This window comes from Talpa occidentalis, unplaced genomic scaffold (genome assembly GCF_014898055.3).
Source record: "Talpa occidentalis isolate TD23 unplaced genomic scaffold, MPIMG_talOcc4v2.1 talOcc4.13, whole genome shotgun sequence".
Taxonomy (NCBI): Eukaryota; Metazoa; Chordata; class Mammalia; order Eulipotyphla; family Talpidae; genus Talpa; species Talpa occidentalis.
Genome location: NW_023601322.1, coordinates 11,454,200 through 11,472,975, shown reverse-complemented (window position 1 = coordinate 11,472,975; position 18,776 = coordinate 11,454,200). Strand labels below are relative to the sequence as shown.

Genomic DNA, 18,776 nt, shown 5'->3' with positions numbered 1-18,776 from the left:
TTACATTTTTTAATATATCCTTTTCTATACTAGAGATATTTTGGAATGATGGGGCATCATGACATAAGCATCCATGTATGTCCTGCCTCTCCTTCTGAAATCAGCCTCATGTACATCACCACCAAGGAGCCCTGCCCATCCGGGAGTCAGCGTCCATTGTGTTAGCGTCCAATTCATAGATCCCATGAAAATTTCACCAGTGGTTGAGACAGAGCTTTTTTTGTTTTGTTTTGTTTTAATCTTACCTCCTCTCTGCTCTAGAATCCTACCCAGGAGCAAGTTTTACATTTAGTTGTTATGTCTCATCAGTGTTCTTCTACCTGCAACTGGTTGCTTCGTCTTTCCCCACTCACGACTTTCGTGCTGGGAATGACCCCCACCCCAGTGCGTTACTGCTTTCTTGTCTTCTCATCAAGTGACGCAGCGGTAGGCAATGCCTCCCGTCTTTCTGGTGCTCTTGCTGACCTCTACCTAGTCCAGCTGGTGGCAGATTTCTCCACCTGAAACCACCATTTACCCCTTCATATCTGTTAGCATTTTGTGGTTGGCATTCTATTACTATACCAACAGCCATTCCCCAGTAAATACATTATAACCTGTTTGTGCTTCTTGGCTATTGAGTAGAAGCAACATAACAAAACAACCAGAACCTCTCCCCCAAAGGAATGTGGCAGGTACAAAATGCGTGCTGCCATCTTTCATGAACTGCTTGTTGAAAATGCAAGGCTAGAGTTCTAAGAAAATTCTTAGCGCCACTAGAAAATTTTTGTTCTTTTTTTCTTACTGTTATATGCTCGTTACAGAAAAATCAGGAAATGTATTGACAAGCAAAGCAATAGAAAGAATCCAGGTGTTACCATCCAGCAGGGATGATAATGGCTACATGCACCTCTATTTTTAACACCCCTTAGAAAATGTGATCACTTTTTTTTTGTTACCTGTTAGTTTTCATGGAAATCTTCCCACGTCTTTGCTGCATCATAATTGAAAATACCTTTGGTCACACTTGGTGAAATTGTTGATGACACATCATGGTGTGTCACCTTTGAGATATTAAGTCCCATAAAACCCTGTCTGATCTACACATACACACACAAAAGTGTGCTCTGTGCTCAAGTAACTAACATGTCAAAACATTGTAGACACATGTGTCACTCAGGCCATTAAATGTACACATCTTCTGTGGAAAAAGAACAAAAAGGTCACCTCTATGTTTTTTGACGAAAACACAACCTGAAGTGTGAAGGTTACATGAGACATGCTCCTGTAAGGCCCTGAGGGACAGGCCTGCACGAGGTCTTCCTCTCCTGTGTTGCTATAGAAATAGCACTGGGGCTTTTTCCTGCCTTTCAGTCAGTTTCTCTCTGCCCCTTTCCCAAGCTGCCCGCCAGCATTCTGTGCACCTTTGTCCACAGTGCTTCAGAGGAGGCATGGGAGCCCTAGGCCCCGCCGCAGAACCAGGATAACTAGGAACAGTTGCTGAAGGTGACCTGTGGCCGGTGTGTCTGCAAGTGACTGGCCAGTCCACTGGATGCCTGGGTTGGTTCCAGGGGGCTGTGGTTCTCCTCATCCTGACTGCTCTTCCTAGCTTCAGAGTCTGGTGTTGATGGACAGGAGGGTCTGTTCAGCAGCTTCGGACCTGCTGGGTCAGTGTAGGAGGCTGCTTGAGAGTAGCGTACTAGAGGCGGGACTGGTGTATAGTGGACAGTTAGCAGGTCAGACCATCTAAAGCACAGTGGATATTTGAGTTTGAAGCTGCTGTAAGGTGGACTTTTCTGTTTCTGGATGTCCATGGGTAGTGGTTTTCTGTCATAGGGCTTTCTGTGTTAAGAATGGTTAAAAGAAATGTTGATGTTCAAGCATAAAATTGCTCCTAAATCTAGAAGAAAACTTGGGACAAGTAACAGCTTTGTTCTGGCATTGGAGTTGAGTGAGCCTACTTAGGTCATTCATCAAGTTCTTCAAATGAGGGTACCACCATCAAGCTATGTGTGACCTATAAAAGTCCCCCCCAAAAACCTGGGTGCTTTTTCTCTGTGTTCAAGCGACTAATGAGTGAAGACCTTATAAAAATGTATCAGAGGTAGAGCTGTGAGTAGTAAAATGGTATTAATTTGGACTTCTAAGCAGATGCAGTTAATATATCTTTACCCAAAATGTTAAGACTGACCTACACTCGACTGATGCCTGTTGCTTTCAAACATTTATTTCAAAGCTAAACTGTTCTGTACTTTTTATCGTGTTTGCATATTCTCACTACTTTTTGCCTCCTGATTTCTTGAGATGTGAAGTAGCAGTTGCATTGCCGTGGAGACGAGGGTTGACTGACGTTTTCATGCACTTCTTGTGTTTTAGAATAATATATAAGTGTTCCATGTGCGACACGGTATTTACCCTGCAAACTCTGCTGTATCGCCACTTTGACCAACACATCGAAAACCAGAAGGTGTCCGTTTTCAAGTGTCCAGACTGTTCTCTTTTATATGCACAGAAGCAACTCATGATGGACCATATCAAGGTGTGTGTGCATCTCGCGTCCTTTAAGTGAACTGCAGATTTGTTCATTGTCCTGAATCAAGGCTGAGCTGCAGATACCATAGAGCCGCTGCTGTTGGGGCACAAGATGTTGGCTGGTTGTTGGTAGCCTGCAGTTTACGACATGCTTACCTTGTACGTTCACCTGACAGAGGGATGCTTTTTATTCCTGACCCTGTTTGACATAACCATAAAAGACCAATGCAAAGTAACAAATGCATGCCCCGATTTTAAAAGGATAATAAAGTGATAGAGCTCTTGTCTTTCTGCAAGTGAAAGTGACGACTGTGAAGCTTGGTTTGGGTTTTTTTTTTTTTTGAGAACTTGATATTGTGTGAGATACAAATATAGATAAAGACTCTGCTGAGCTTTGTATAAATATGGGTATGGCTAGAACAAGGAAGGTTTTTTGCACATGAGATTATTTAAGTAGTGAAATTTGCATTGTAATTAATGCCCCTAGATCTTTTAGTTATTTTTTTTCTCCCTTCAGTCAGGTTGCCTATAAATTAGCCATGAAATATCCAGGACACTGCGCACTGTTTGGCACTTGGTGGGGGTTCAAGTAATGAAATGGATAAAGTGTCCGATTTGGATGACCCACTTTAACCCCCAAAGGAACACCTAAATCTCTACAGCCTTTTAAGCTCCCTAGGGACAGAGCATAGTCCTAGCCTCTTAACTGTCCACTGCGATGGGTTAAGCATTTTCCCCTTGTGCCATTAGGAGATAATATCCATCAGCTCTTAGAGATTAAAGTGACTTGACTTTTTAAAAAGAGAAATAACAGGTCCAATGTTATCATGAACTCAGTCTCTCTCTCTCTGAGCTTTTCATTTTTTTTAACATACAGCACAGGAAAGGTCATTTTAGGAACAAATCAAGTCTAGTCTCATGTCAGTTAAATGAGTGGACTATCCATCCTTGAAATTTCCTGTATTAAATGTATCCCAGTTCAGAGAGAATGACCGCCCACTCCAGAGAGTGACCGTCCACTTCACGCCTCGGGGAGTCTTCGCCTGGGTGAAGGTAGTGGCGGTGGGCCTGACCAGAGGCATAAAGTGCATGGGAGACATGTCCTCACTCTCACTTGAAGTGCACTAAAATCCGTTAAGATATTTTAAAGATTTTTTTGCTAAAGTTGCAAAGTGATCTTGACATTAAATATTTAATGAACAATCAGAACGTAGGGATGTTGTTTTAACATATTTTGGAGGCCGGGAAACAAGAAAAACTGCTTTAGAAGGTTTTAAGGTATTTGCTTTCTGGAACTCATCTTGACATCTGGCAGTGGGATCATCAGCTCCAGTCGAGTCTTCCGTGTGTGGGTAGTGACTGGAGGGCTACAGTGTTCTGGGAGTCGGGGGCTGGAGGGGCATAATTAACATCTTGTGGCCACGGGGAGGAAAGGATTGTTTTTATTCATCCAGCCTTTACAAGACTACGTGATAACGAAAGTAGTAGGAATACTCACTAATGTTCTCATTTCAAGTGTGTTCTATACGTTTTGGAGTATGACCCTGCCTTTATGTGCTGGGAAATAAGAAGATAAGGTTTCAGGGGCAACCTGTTTTTGTTTTTATTTTTTAATATGTTTCCAGCTCTTGTGAAATGTGTTGACATGGCCTAGTGCCTACACAGCTGTTGGTATGGCGGGACCTAAGAGATAAATAGGGATAGTGGCTGTCCACGTATGCACCCACTTCAAGGCAGAACTTTATTTGCCCCATTGAATTCAATTCATAGTTTCTTTGTTCTGCCAAAATAAAGATCTACGCACTGGCGAGGACCTCTACACTACATGTAGGTATTTACATTTAAAGTAATTTTCAATTTACTTTATAGTCATTCAAGTTACTTAGAGTTACAGGATCCAAGTAAAAAAATCAACTCTAAAAGGATTAGCTGTATTTCCTTTATTTTAAAAGAGACATTAGTGTTTAAGAAATCCTATTTTTATTTAACAATATGAACTGAACGACTTAAATTAAAGATTCTCATCTTAACACATTCCATCACTCCCTCTTGCCACAGCAGACTTTTTTTGGTGGCTTCTGTAATTTCTGTAACACTCCAAGGTTATCTTTTGAAAGGATACTTTAATACTTTACCCTCTCTTCATCTCTTTAGTTAGTGAAAATGTACTTGCCTAGAAACATGAACAGCTTATTAGAAGATTTGTGGTTTCTTTCCTTTGGGTTTAAACGTGAAAACCTAAAAACTTGACTTCTTTTTTGAGAAAGACCACTGAAACACAAAGCCTCTGCCCTGCGTGGTGGAGAAGCAGCAAATGCACAGGTTCTGGCAGTCAGGAGGTCCTATCTTGGCAAAGGATTTTCTCTTTGCAAAGGAACATTGCCACTTAGCTCAGGCGCTTTTTCAATAGACTGGTGTAGCAGCCTCTGCTCATGAGAAAATTATAGAACCCTTTATTGTCCTTGTGGGTTAAGGCCATTTTGGAGAAGGTTGGCTGATTCTCGAAGCTGTTGAGAGAAGACCTTACTTGAGAAGGGTTGATGGCTAGGATGCAGAAGGAATAGCTTCTTCTTCTTTTTTTTTTTTTTTTTTATTAGAGGCATTTTTTTTTTATTTTATTTACTTATTTGTTTGTTTTGTTTGTACATGCACTGGGTACAGTCAGAAGCGCGGGAGGGCGAGAGAATTCACCAGAGCCAGAGCGGGGAGCAGAGCAGGCAGAAGGACCGAAGTACACTGCTGAGGGGAGCAGCGGGCGGCAGGAGAGATCTGTGCGCCATGTGGGACCCTCCTCCGGTGGCCGGGGAGCAGCCGGGGATCGAACCGGCACCGCAGAGGCTGCGGGCAGCTTCGCAACCCAGCGCTCAACCACTGCGCCACCGGGAAGGCCCAGGAATAGCTTCTTACTTGAATACACAGGAAGCACTGTGGGACTGAGGTCTACACAGTGAGGTCTCCGTGGTCTAGGACACCTGATGGTACATGAAAGTTTCCCTAGGCTCAGGAACTCACAGCCAGGCCCCAAACTGAGCACCAATAAGAAGAGGGGCGCTGTTCAGATATCTATATATTGTGCGTTGAGGCAATAGGCATAGGCTTATTTGCCTTTTTTTTTCAGTGTGCATGCTTGTAGAGCACCAAAGTAGCTGGTCTTTAGTATCAAATTGTACCAATGCCACCATAAGTACCTGTAAATTTGAGTTGAAGATTCCTGTTGTGGCTGTTACGTAGTAACAGTAAATGAATAGCTAGGCAATTTAAAAAGGCTTTTTGAGTACTATCTAGTTCATGAGTCCGGTGATTTGGGGTAGAGTGTAAGGAGATTAAACTCACCCCCCGCCCTCAAAGCCCAGATGCTTACAAGTGCTTGAAAAGGTAAAAGGCATGAAAGGGAAGTAGAAAGGCTTGCCGTTAATAAATTGGTCTTATGTACTCGTTAAAGTTGAACACCTGCCAGTATATTTGTCTATTTAAATGTTTCCAGGTAGATGTGAAAGTAAAATGTTCTGCCCCAGCATGGTCTGATATAGAGAGGACACACTGTGATAACTGGGGAGCATAGAGTGCCAGGAATAACTGGACTCAATCCAGAAGTCTGTCTTCAAAGAATTATAAAATGGTACAAGCAAATAAGCTTTAAAAAATTATTTGGGACTAGAAACACAGCAACTCTAAAAGTTAGTCTCCCTGTCTTCCTTGTAAGTATATATTTTGCGTAGATTTTCTTGATATATTGACAAATGCTTCTGAGTGAATCTCCCATTGTATTGACTCTGACATTGCTAATGTATTCGTATGTAGTTGCTTTCATTTAGTGATGTGACAGACATGTGACAGACATGTCTTTTCTTTTTGTAACACAGTCTATGCATGGAACGTTGAAAAGTATTGAAGGCCCTCCAAACTTGGGAATAAACTTACCTTTGAGCATTAAGCCTGCAACTCAGAATTCAGCAAATCAAAACAACAAAGAGGACACCAGATCCATGAACGGGAAAGAGAAATTGGAGAAGAAATCTCCATCTCCTGTCAAAAAATCGATGGAATCCAAGAAAGTGGCCAGTCCTGGGTGGACGTGTTGGGAGTGTGACCGTCTGTTTACCCAACGAGACGTTTACATTTCTCACGTGAGGAAGGAACATGGGAAGGTGAGTGTGCACAGGGCAGGCGCCCGCCCCACCTGGTGCTTGCCAGCCTCTGACCGCAGCGAGGGGAGACGCAGTGTCTCCAAGCCTCAGTGTCATGATGACGTGGGCCTTTCCAAAGCCTTCCAGTCTTGTTCTGGGATCTCGAGTATAAATTACTTCACGTGTGCACCCCAGACTTGTCTGCTACATCCTCAGCTACATTGAGCCGAGGAAATGCAGAACAATGGTAAACCAAAGTTACAAATGTTTTTGACTCTACTCTTAGCCCAGTGGCAGATGAGAGAGAGGGAGGAGAGAAGGGAAGGTGGATGTTTTGAAAGCTGCTTGTGGCTTTATGGCTTCTATATTCTCTCCTGGGCTTGGTTATGGGAAGAGGGGCCATATTTTCAGACTGTCCAGAGACTCTGTCACTAAAAAGTCCGCAAAAATCCTGAGTTGCAAAATGAGTATTTTTCCCTTTTTAAAACAGTAAGTACATGTATTCTGTTGATAAGGATTTTTCTGAATAGCCGCTGTTAGATTTACGAACACTGATCAAATTATCTTTTAATATAGTTTTTTCCAATCGGGATCCACAGTCTGCAGTTGCATCCACCGTCTGCCGTCTGCCCAACAGCTTAAAACTCTCTCGTTTGTGGTGATCCTCCCTCCATTTAATTTTATTTCTTAATGTGTTTGGGAACAATGGGTTATGTGACCTGAGGATGGCATTTCTGGCTTTGGGTATTAGGTTCCTCTTGACGTTATTTAGTTAGGGAACAAGGAGGGAGGGAGACAGAAGGGGTATTGGCACGAGTGGTGTGGTGGCGTGTGAGTGGATCGTGTCTGTATGGAAGAGAAAAATGGGACCCAACACTAAAACGAAAATTAAAAAAATAGTTTTTCTATGTCCCATAATTTGAAAAAAATTCAGGCTGAATTTTTTTCGGGTGAGAGCGTGATAGGTGCTGTGTTGTGTCTCACTTCCTGAGGCACTTAATGCCAGCTTGTCCCAGTTTTAGTGTCACTGGGCTCAATTAGTGAATTAGTGAGTTCAGCTACATTTTTTTTTTTTAAAAATTGATTTATTTATACAATGACTGGGTACAGTCAGAAGTGCGGGAGGGTGAGAGAATTCACCAGAGCCAGAGCGGGGAGCAGAGCAGGCAAAAGACCGAAGTACACTGCTGAGGAGAGCAGCAGGCGCAGCAGGAGAGGTCTGTGCGCCATGTGGGACCCTTGCTGGCAGCCGGGGATCGAACGGGTGCTGCAGAGGCTGCAGGGTAGCTTCGCAGCCCAGCTCTCAACCACTGTGCCACCAGGGAGGCCCTACATTTTATTTTTAAGGGAACCATCCTATTGCTTTAACTTAAGCCGGTAAAACTAAATCGTTAATCATTTGGGACCCTGTTTAAGAGAATATATTGAAATTGGTTTATAATTAGTACATACTGGATGCCAGAAAATTCGTTATATTAAATACCTCAGCATTCGTAACCTTACTTATCTGTGGGAGGCAAACGTGTTTTACCTGCTGGTGTCCAGATGGTGTGGACTTGCCTTTGTGCATTGCTCATGGTGATCAAAAACTGCAAAAGGGTGTATGATTATATTTAGTCTAACTGCACTTAATTCAGCATCTCTTCATTAAAAAAATTAGCCTCTTAGGGCCTCCCTGGTGGCGCATGGGGTTGAGACGCAACCTATGAAGCTATCTGCAGCCACTGCAGCACAAGTTCGATTCCCGGCCAGCCAAGGGAGCTACCCACATGGCGCAGCAGACCTCTCCTGTCTTGCCTGCTGCTCCCCTCAGCAGTGTACTTTGGTCAGTCTGCCTGTTCTGTTCCCCACTCTGTCTCCGGTGAGAGACACCCCCCACGCCTCTGGCCTGTACCCCAGCTCTTATATGCATAAATAAATAAATCTTTTTTTTAAAAAATGAGCTGCTTAGGGCCTCCCTGGTGGCGCAGTGGTTGAGCACTGGGTTGTGAAGCTGCCCGCGGCCTCTGCGGTGCCGGTTCGATCCCCGGCTGCTCCCCGGCCACCAGAGGAGGGTCCCACATGGCGCGCAGACCTCTCCTGCCGCCTGCTGCTCCCCTCAGCAGTGTGCTTCGGTCCTTCTGCCTGCTCTGCTCCCCGTTCTGGCTCTGGTGAATTCTCTCACCCTCCCGCGCTTCTGACTGTACCCAGTGCATGTATAAACAAAACAAACAAACAAACAAATAAATAAAAACATGCCTCTATTAAAAAAAAAATGAGCTGCTTATAGAATCTATATGGCATTAGTAGCATGTTGCTAACTTAATCATATCCACTCAAGGCTACCTACCAGCCAGGGCATCGTGCTGTCTGCATTGTAAATACCAGGTGCTCCTTAGGGCACTGCTTGGTAAATCTGCTGTGTGAATACACTACCTTAGTTCTCTCAGAGCCCGATGTGCTCATTCTGGGAAAAGTCATTTCTGGGGCACCCAAAGTGGATCTCACAAGTGTTAAAACAGGAGCAGACCTTAGTAATTACCTCGCAATCCAGAACTTACATTTCTTGTATATTTGAGATTTCTTGGAACATTTTAGGGTTCTTTTTTTCCCCTTTTCCTTTTTTAAAAAAGCTATAGTTTGCACATCTGACAGTTACTGCATCTGGACTATAAGGCGCGGAGACGGCCCTGGGGAAGCTCGGGTGAGCTGACCGTGACCCCTCGGGGGTTCCCTGCAGGATGGCAGTGGGGACCTGGTGTAAGCCACACTCGTGTGCACTGACCTGCCACTCAGCTGTTCATCACGGAGAACGTGCTTGGCTTATTGGGGTTTTCGGGTCACCTTTGAAGAAGTCGAGACTCTGCCCTTTGGAGGGGGCACATCAGATTAGGTGACAGTTCAGTTCTGTTCCCTGAATCTCCTGAAGAACTAATGGGATGTGGACAGTGGAGGGAAGAAACGGCTTTACAAGCTGGTGACATGAAAAGAGCTCATGGAAACTGAGGCCAGAGCTTGCCCTGCCAACCGGGACCCCTCCCAAGCCCCGCCCGCAGGCATCCTTGCAGCCTCCCATTCTCCTTCCCTCTGTCAGGGTAGCCAGGGCACGTCACTTCCATTTTATGCGCCAAACTTCAGCTTCCTGTGCTCTGTCTTTTCTCTCTTCCCTTCAGACAGCCACACAGGCATCTTGCCGTCTGCCCTCTGTCGCTCCCACTTGTTCCCAGCCAGCCGCCTTTGTGCTGCAGCTCCTCCTCGTCACCCAGCCCACTTTGCTTGTGACCCCTTCGGGTTGATTGGCTTGGCTTGGTTGCCCCTGCCGTCTTCCGGAGGGAGTCCCTCCCCTGAGCGTGTGCGCCGCCCTCTCCCGGGTTTTCCTGTGGTTGCCAGAACCCATTAGGCTTCTGCCCTGGGAACACCAGACACTCCCGTTCTCGCCCTCTCTGGGAAATGGCAGTTAGCCCCGTAGCTTCACTTCTCATATATGTGTGTGCAAAGCTTCCAGATCTCCCGTCTCCAGCTGTGGGTTGGAGCCGTTCCTGGGGCTCAGGGACAGCACCACCATCTCAACGCAGATGTTGCCGCGGAGGGTGGGGAGGCTGGAGAATCACAGATGTGTCGGGCAGTGCGTGTCATTGGCCAGGAGGAGTCATGTGAGCAGACCAGCTGCAGGAACCGAGTGTGCTTTCAGGGTGTCTAGGGTGGGGGTAGCAGTGCTGACCTGCCTTTATGGTGGCTATGGGATCCAGCGTGGGGGGCTCAGGTTCTCATGCTGGTGGCTGGGTGCTGGCGTGCAGCCCTCAGAGTGGGGTAACCAGCCCTCAGGGTCTGGAGGCAATTCTGGGAGGGGGAGAAAAGGTGGGTCCTAGGGTACTTTGGTAGCTGTCTTCAGGTGATGTATCCTCTCTGGAAGGTCAGGGGTGGTGCTGGTGTGAGTGAAGCGCCCACTTGCCCGGGGCAGGAGCTGTTCAGGCGGGGCCAGCTGTCCAGCTGAAGGGAAAGAAGAGAAAGGATGCCCTCAGGCCTGGCTCTGGACGAGGTGGAAGCACTGTGGTAGCGCTGTGCAGTGGCCATGGCAGCCCGGAGGCGGTGTTTATGGTCAGAGCCAGCCATCCCTCTGTCAAGAGCATCTCTTTTCATGGTTTTGTGATGAGTAGATTGAAGCAGCACCGCCAGGAGGAAGTCACTGGTGGCTGCGGTGGAGGGCGAGCGTGACATGTGGCCTCACAGGAATGTCGCAGGGAGAGCCAAGACCCCAGCTCGGCAGCCGGTTCCGCCAGCATTTTCATAGCTCCTGTGACTTGGTGTGTGATCAGGGTCAAGAGCACTGTCACCAGTGACCTGCCTCCAACAGCCCTCAAGCCCAGGCTTGCACCTCTGTGTTACCTTGCACCTGTTCACTGTCACTCTTGGTGGGGACAGGCAAAGTGACTAGGGCTCAGTGTAGGTGAGTAAAGGAGCAGCTCGGCCCAGCGTGTCAGATGGAGTTGAGTCCTGGTGGCCAGCTGCGTTCCCATGAAGTTTGCAAACTCTCAGTCTACAGCGGGTATCCCTTGCTGTCTGTGCACTGGGTGTGGGAGACTTGAAGCTCTTGCTGTAGTCAGTCTGTGCTGTCCTGAAACACACTTTCGACACTTGGGGCATAGGCCAGAGGTGTAGGGGGTGAAAGGATTCACGAGAGATAGTTGGGGGGCAGAGCAGGCAGATTTACTGAAATGTACTGCTGAGGGGAGCAGCAGGTGAGACAGGAGAGGTCTGCTGCACCATGTGGGTCGGCTCCCTGGCTGGGGATTGAACTCAGGCCGAGGCAGTGATAGCACTGAGTCTTAACCCCTTAGGCCACCAGGGAGGCCCCCTCATCTCATGTTATAGATGTGGAAAGCAACACAGCTCGTAAGTGGTAGAGGTCAGTATTTTAAAAGTAGCTTCATTTTACTGTCATTGAATCTTTGAATATAGATAGGAACAGTTAGCAAAAACAGGACTTTCCAGCTGTTGTCACTTTAATTTAGCCATTCAGTCTTGGTTAAAGCTGGTCATGCCCTCACTCAGTGAACACAGTAGTCCGGGAAGGACGTTGAGTGTGGTGGGCGTGTACAGCCGGGACAGCACCTTACAGGAGAGTCGGGGTGTGATTAGTAGAGTGGTGGTGTCGCTCATCAGTGGCACAGATCTCTCTGACATGCGGTGCTTCAGGGCAGCTTGTATTTCTCAGTGGCGGACTGGGTGGTAGCCTGATGGGCTTCCTGGAGAGTGATTGAGCCAGTGCTCAAGAAATTTAGTTGTGTCCTGTGGTCTGGTCTGGGCCTAGGGACCGGGGGCAAGAGAATGAGTTTGCCCCTGGGACGAAGGATGTCTTTACATTCCTCTAGGCAGTGGGGTGCTTTACTTTGACTCCCACATCCGCGCCTCCCTTTCTGTATTCCTGGGGTTCTGCTGTTAAGGAATTAAGTTAGTTGCAGCTGAGAGCTGAGCGTTCATCTTTTGGCTTCTAGTGCTAAGAGTTACAAAAGCTGCTTATGAACAGGAAGGTGAGATTGGAGGATGCTGTCAATTTAGGGGTTTCCTATTTAAAAAAAAAAATAACTACGGAACAGCAAGTTTTTCTCCATGGCCATTTACCTTTAATGATGACTTCCTTGATGTTAGTTTAAAACTTATTTTGGTTGAGTCCTTTGAGCAGACTTGTTTGTTTTTGAATCCTGAGCAAGAGCCTGGAAAGCCCCAGCCTTTCCAGTAAAGGCCACTCTTTGCCTTGCTTCACTGAAATAAAGGGAGAGATGCAGAGATGGGGCTGTGAGATCCGGGACTCTGAGTTCAAAGAAAGGAAACAGATGAATGACCAGTTTCCACTTCGGAAATGTACTGTTTCACGAAGGACAGAAAATGAAGCAAAATAAAAGTGCCGTTTGAGTTACATTATTTTGAAAATATGACTCAAACGTGACTATAAAATACTACTCTAAATTGTTGGAAGCCAGAAGAGACATTTTTCAGATTCCTAGGAAGATTTGCTCCTATGTGTGAAATGTTTGTATCTGGTCAGAAGCCTTTTTTAGGAGACTTTTTTCTGTAAACTCAACAGAGGTTTCTATAAGCAAGGTTGAAGGGCTGTAAATATATATTTGCTCAGTGATATGTGCTAAAGCAGTAACACAGCCGTAATAACGCCTCCTCTTGTTACGGGTGCGTGTTTCCTGATAACACTCTGGCGGGCCTGTTTTTATTGCTCGTTCCATTGCATAATAAACATAGACACCCCAGTCACAACCCATACAATATAAAATTAATGACAGGCACTAGCAGGCAACATGTTCGGTCCCAGTAGTGGCAGGCTTGTGGGGAGAGCCGGGTAGGAATCTAGCAGTATCTGGTTAGAGGGTGGTGCTCTGCACACGGTGACTCAGTGTTCACCGACATTCTGTGGAGCGCCAGGGCTGGTGCGATTTTGGAGATGGAGAAGGTGCTTCCTCCTGGGGCTTTTCCTGTTTATCTTTCCAGGCTCAGGAGGTAGAGGCTCCCTGATATTGGGCTGGTGCTGTGGCCAGATAGGAGAAATAGGAGACTTGGGCCCTGTTGGGATCTGCTTTGGGTGAGTGTGCCACCCCTCGTGTGTATGAGAACATTTATTATTAAAAAAATCACCTGCAGCCAGGACTCAGTTTCACCTCTGTCACAGAGCAGCAGTTTTCCTTCTCTCTGCCTCTGTTGCCTCAGCCCTAGACTGATGGGCCCTGAAGCGCCTCCCCTTGTTACCTGTCAAACCTCAGTCTCTCCCCTTCCTACGCCAGGGTCCCTCCCTGCAGGTAGCGTGGAGTGGGAGCTCCCAGGGAGAGGAGTACTACCCGGATTTGCTCTGGGCTTGGGTTTCTTCCTGGAATCAGTGCTGAAAGCGGTGTCTAGGCTTTCAGATACCTGGATAGCATTGTGCTTCTCTGTTCATGTGGATGGGCTTTTACAATACTTGCCCAGGAATGCAACATGCATTTGTAATTTCTTTAAATCCAACCAGCGGACTGGATTTTTAGATTTTAAGAATTTAGCACACAATTCTAAGTTGATACTACCTTAAAGCCCAAAACATTAATTTTACATGCCACAGAGGGTAGGTCAGAGGAAATGCAAAGCCTTTCTGGCCATGGCTGGCTTACGGAATCATAAATTATTAGGCAGCAGGTGACCCAGTGGTTCTGCTTCACGGTGTGCAGATGGGACACTTCAGCCCCAGAGCCACTGCAGGTGGTTCGTGGAGTTCAACCCTGTGCCAACACCTGCCTCAGCGCCCAGGGCACTCGCTTCTGCATCGGGGTACAGGTTTTAAGCTGTCACCCAATGTACGACTGAGAGCAAAACTGTTGTTTGGCAGAAGAGCCTGGAGCAAGGAAGAAGGTTCTTCCCAGGCCATTAATTCACCCATCCGCATAACTGCAGTATGTGCACACCCGGCTGCAGAGTTCAGAGGCTGCTGGGGAAGGGCGGAGGGGGCCCTGGGGGCCTAGCTCTCCTGCTTGACCTCTCACAGCTGAGTAATCACAGACCTGGAGTCAACACCAACAAGACAGAGAACACAGAGGCGCCTCGCAGTAGCAAGGAGCCCCGAGCAGAGGCGCCCTGGAATCTTCAGGCCTGTGCTCACGTCTGCGGGGTGCGGTGTCTGCCGGCTGTGCCTCGCCGGCGCAGCTTAGACGCCTGGAAGAATCCGTGCGCAGTGCCGCAGTTGGACTCAGTCAGTTTTGATGTTAGCTTTTTAGGTATTGGTGCTTGTTTACTTTTTTATTAACTTTCTTACATGTGAGAAAAACATTACTTCAGAAGGAAAGATTAGTTTCTATTGTCTTTTGATCTGTAGAAATAAAATAATATCAGGAAGATTCTCCTTAGGTGTTTAGACCTGAGGAGCAAGTTTTGATTTTTTAAAATTCTGTAAGACGGTCCTTTTCTCTTATAAAATAGTGATTGTGGGGAGTGGGAATCTTTTACAGTGACCTTTTCTCTTTAGATTGCCTTTTAATAAAAAAGGGCAACAAGATTGTATTAAAAATTGCTGTAGGAGGAAAACCTTTTCTCTGTTCCTCCCTTGGACTGGATTCCCTAGGCACGGAAATCAGAGAGAAATCACCCATACGTAGGCCCACATTGGGTACCAAGGAGGCTTCACAGACACGACAAACCATCATCATCATAAGATGGGGTGCAAAGTGCAGCCAGATCCAGAAGAATTTGGCGGCGAAGCTTATTTTCACAGACACGCAGCCTGATGTCTGAATTTTGCATCCGGGAACCTGCTGTTTACGTTTCTCGTCAGTCGTGAAGGGGAGAGGGTGGGACCGGTCAGGACTCCCGGTGAGTGTGAGGTCTGTCTGGGGGGTCTGTACTAGCACCTCAGGCCTCTGCGGTGCTCACCATACCCCGTGACCCCATGGCGCCCTGAATGTGGACTCTGTGACCGTCCCAGGGCACTGGGGAGTGTCTGGGACAGTGGCTGCAGTGGGGTGGCTTTCTCTCCCGTGCTGGATCTCGTCTCTTCTCACCCCGGGTGGATTACGTTCTGAGTTGTACTTTTTTCGGTCGTTTGATATTATCAGAAAACCAGAGTCTTCTAACCTGAAGGTTCGGAGGCTGGTCTTGCTGGTGGTTGTTTTAAATGTGCACAGCCAGAGACAAACACACACCATTCATTTGAAAGTTCTCAGCCACCTCGACACAGCCCAGTGACATACTGGTGGAACTCAAGATGTTCAGAGCATGGCCTGGGAAAAGAAATCACCCCCCTGACTTTATAGTCCTGATGTGTTCTTACCTAGACTGGTGACCGACTACTAATTAGGCTTCCTTCCAAGTGATTGAGTCTTGACTGTCTTCTAGCAGATGTGAGGCCGGTCTAAATCGGGGTTAATGAACTGTGGGTCACAGGCCCACCACCTGATTTTGACACACACCACTCATTTAGGTACCACTGTCTGCGGCTGCTTTTGAACTGCGGGGCAGACTTGAGTAGTAGCAATAGACTTTATGGCCTGCAAAGCCTGAAATATTTACTAGCTGGCCCTTTACCAAAGAAGCCTGCCAACCTCCGATCTAAATTTATACCTCGTGTTTATGTATTTCCACCAAACCACTCAATTTGTAAAAACTTGGATGGCTTAGTCCTCAAAAATTGTTTTTCTTGGTGCTTTTACACATAGTAGTTGGAGTTTCCTGAGCCGTGTTCACCTGCCTGTCATTTGTTTGTCCACCTCTGGCTATGGCAAGACTAGCACACGAACATTGCGCCAGAGTGCTAGTGTTCAGATCTCTCATAAGGAGGTTAGAATTCAAGACCCGCAGGATTCCAGGTCTCCTTTGATGGATCCACATTCCCCCATCCTTCCCCTTACACCCTGCACTGCAGTGCACAGCCTTCTGCTAAGTGTCATGTTTGTGTCGAAGACACACATCTGCTGCGGGTGATTTACCAGGGAGCAGTTGGAGATCATCATGAGTTCTGAGTTCGCTCACGTGTGATTCCCAACCCTGAGATATCCCAGGAGCACAGAGAGCTGTGAAATGGAGTATATCAGCTTCCTGCACACCTCAGGCCCAGGCCATCCCCTGGCCCTCCGAATGTCGCGTCTCATTGGCCCACAACTGGTTTTAAAACTTCCCTCCGATTTCAGAGGGAAATCTCTACCACTCACAAAACTCAGCCAGCTTCCGCCCTCTGATGCCCACCGCCCACTTCCATGGGCCAACTGCAGGCCTTTTCAAGGGAAAGGACCACGTGTCGTTTGCACAGTCTATACTTTCTTAGTCATTCAACAATGTGTGCAGCGTGCTCTGTTGTCACGGCGTATGTCACTGGCAGAGTTTTTGAGTTTGTGCCCCGACCCCCTTGTCACTAGAAACCCATGGGTTTTATTGCCGTACTTTGCACAGCGCGGTGACTTTTTGAAGTACTGTGTCGAATTGCAGCAGAATCGACAGTCCCGCATGTGTGCAGATCTGCAGCATAGATTCCCATGTGGGTCCAGAAACTTCAGGAGTTATCAGTACATTTGGGGAATTGCTGCTGTGGTGTGTTCCAACTATATATGGCCTTGGGGTTTTTCTGTTTTCATAAGAAGTGTTCTGATAGACCTGGAGGTTCTTTGTCCACCTGGTCTGGAAGTAAGTCTCTCCCTGTCACCTGAATTTTGTGTTTCTGGATGTGAGACTGCCGTTGAGAGCCTCTGCTTGCTGCCGGGAAGCAGATCCCTCTGGGAATAGCAGTCTCAGAAGGGGGAAGCTTCCTGTGGCCGATGGTGTGTGATGATGTGACCGCACCCCCTCCCCGGTCCCAGTAACTTCTTCCAGGCCACCTGAAACCAAAGCCTTCAAGCCAAGAGAAAAGACAGGACTAGTTACGAGAACTGGAAGTGGGTTGTGAGGGAGACTGTGGCAACCCAGCCCTGAGACCCCTCCAGGAGCTCAGACTCCTCCCTAGGCGAAGGGCTTCACAGAAGAGGCCTTTGCTGAGAGGAGCCAGCGCTTTCTAGCCTACAGAATTGAAAAGGAAAGTAAAAAAATTGGAGACTGGGGAGAAAGTTGAGGAAGGATGTGTCCCCTAGTGTATGTCCTGTGTGATGTTTTCCTCAAAAGTGTTGCAAAGGTTTTCAGGCCCTGCCAGCTTAGTAGTTCACTGTTTTTTTTAGAGGGTTCTAGTTAAAAAACGAAACAACGCAGAATCAAGTGGGAAAACCTGATTCCTGGTTTTAGTCATCTTGTAGGAAGTCCACAGATCCCCGGCCCTTGAACAACACGCTCCGTTGGAGCCGGGAGGAGGCAGGTGGCCTTAAACATGCGACATGACACATACCACACTTGCTTATTACTGTTTTTCCCATTTTTGTTTGATTTGTAAAAACTTTCTGTATCACAAAGTGGCAGTGTGAGCTAGTAGGCTACTGAAGAGCTTTTGTGGAGATAGGAAATAAAGTAGGTGGTGCACCTTCAAGTAAGTTAGTATTTAAAATTCAGCAAAGAAGAAAGTCATTTGTTTGGTTAGCGATTGTGAACATGGCAGGTTTGATCTGGAAGCTAGTGTTCAAACCTGTAATTTTCTTGTCATTGGTGATTTTGAAACTCTGCGTCATTGTTTAGGGATTTCACAGTTCATTTGTGCGTGTTTCATGCAGATGCTGAAAAGGAAGAATTTCTCATATTTGTCAGCTCTTTGAGAATAGACATTATTGATTCAGCCAAGCTGCTCTTCATTATCTCCTGTGGATTTCCATGTTGGTATTTCTCTATTAAAGACTTGATTTGATATTGATATAACAGCATCATAGCAAGAAATAAAGCATCAAGCCTTTCACCTTCATAGGAAAATCCAGTTTATGGTTCTGAGACCGCTGGCCCTGTGCTGGTGGAAAGACACACTTGAGTTCTGTGTGTCGTGATTATTTGCTCAGCCGCCCTGCTTCGGAAAGCTGTCTTGTGTTTTGACTCTTGAGGGTGAACTTAACATTGTCCGTTTAACATGTACAGCATTCAAAGGCGTTAGATATTAATACATACAGTCAGCGTGTAGCCCTTCTTAACTGTTTTCTTCCTGAAGTTTCATTCTAAGTGAAACATCATTCGTTCTCACGCTGCCGAGACCGGGCATTGCAGGTGGTCTGCTTTGTTTCACTGAAACATGCTGATGGAATTCCTCTGGGAGAAGGGACAGTGGCTCTCAGGGGCCCAGCTGGTTTTTTGCTTTGTCCTCTTCTTTTCCCCCAGAGATTATATACTGAGGAAAGCAGTAACACAAGGGTCAGCTTTCGTCTTTAACATGGAGAGGAAACATTCTCTTTTGCCTTAGTCTGGATTCAAGACCTTTTCGAACACCCGAGGGACTGATGTGCTTTACTTAAAAGACAGTATTTTCCGCTCTCTAAAGTGAAGATTGGATGTGTAACTTTACCGTCATTAGCAGAGGAGTCTATACTGAGGATTTCTGTCCTGCGCGCTGTGCTGACCCCCTGCTTTATCAAACAACCGCCCCCGCACCTCTGAGAAAGGCACCATTGTGACCACCCCCTTAGTGTCGGGGGAGAATCCCCCGGTGCCACAACATACAAGCAGCAGAAACAGCTGCCCACCCATCTCCAGGAGCCCAGAGCCTAACTCAGCTACTGAATACATGTCCTTACCAGG

The 18,776-nt window shown here is 46.8% G+C and overlaps 1 protein-coding gene across 6 annotated transcripts in view; it reads left to right on the top strand.

The window, feature by feature from the left end:
* Positions 1 to 18,776, top strand: part of ZNF532 (zinc finger protein 532) — an 88,089-nt gene that overhangs the window by 62,677 nt on the left and 6,636 nt on the right. For all 6 annotated transcript variants that reach the window (XM_054694012.1, XM_054694008.1, XM_054694010.1 and 3 more), the window contains 2 exons: positions 2,356 to 2,518; positions 6,375 to 6,659. In XM_054694012.1, the coding sequence (XP_054549987.1) occupies positions 2,356 to 2,518; positions 6,375 to 6,659 (448 nt within the window). The remainder of the gene's footprint in view (positions 1 to 2,355; positions 2,519 to 6,374; positions 6,660 to 18,776) is intronic.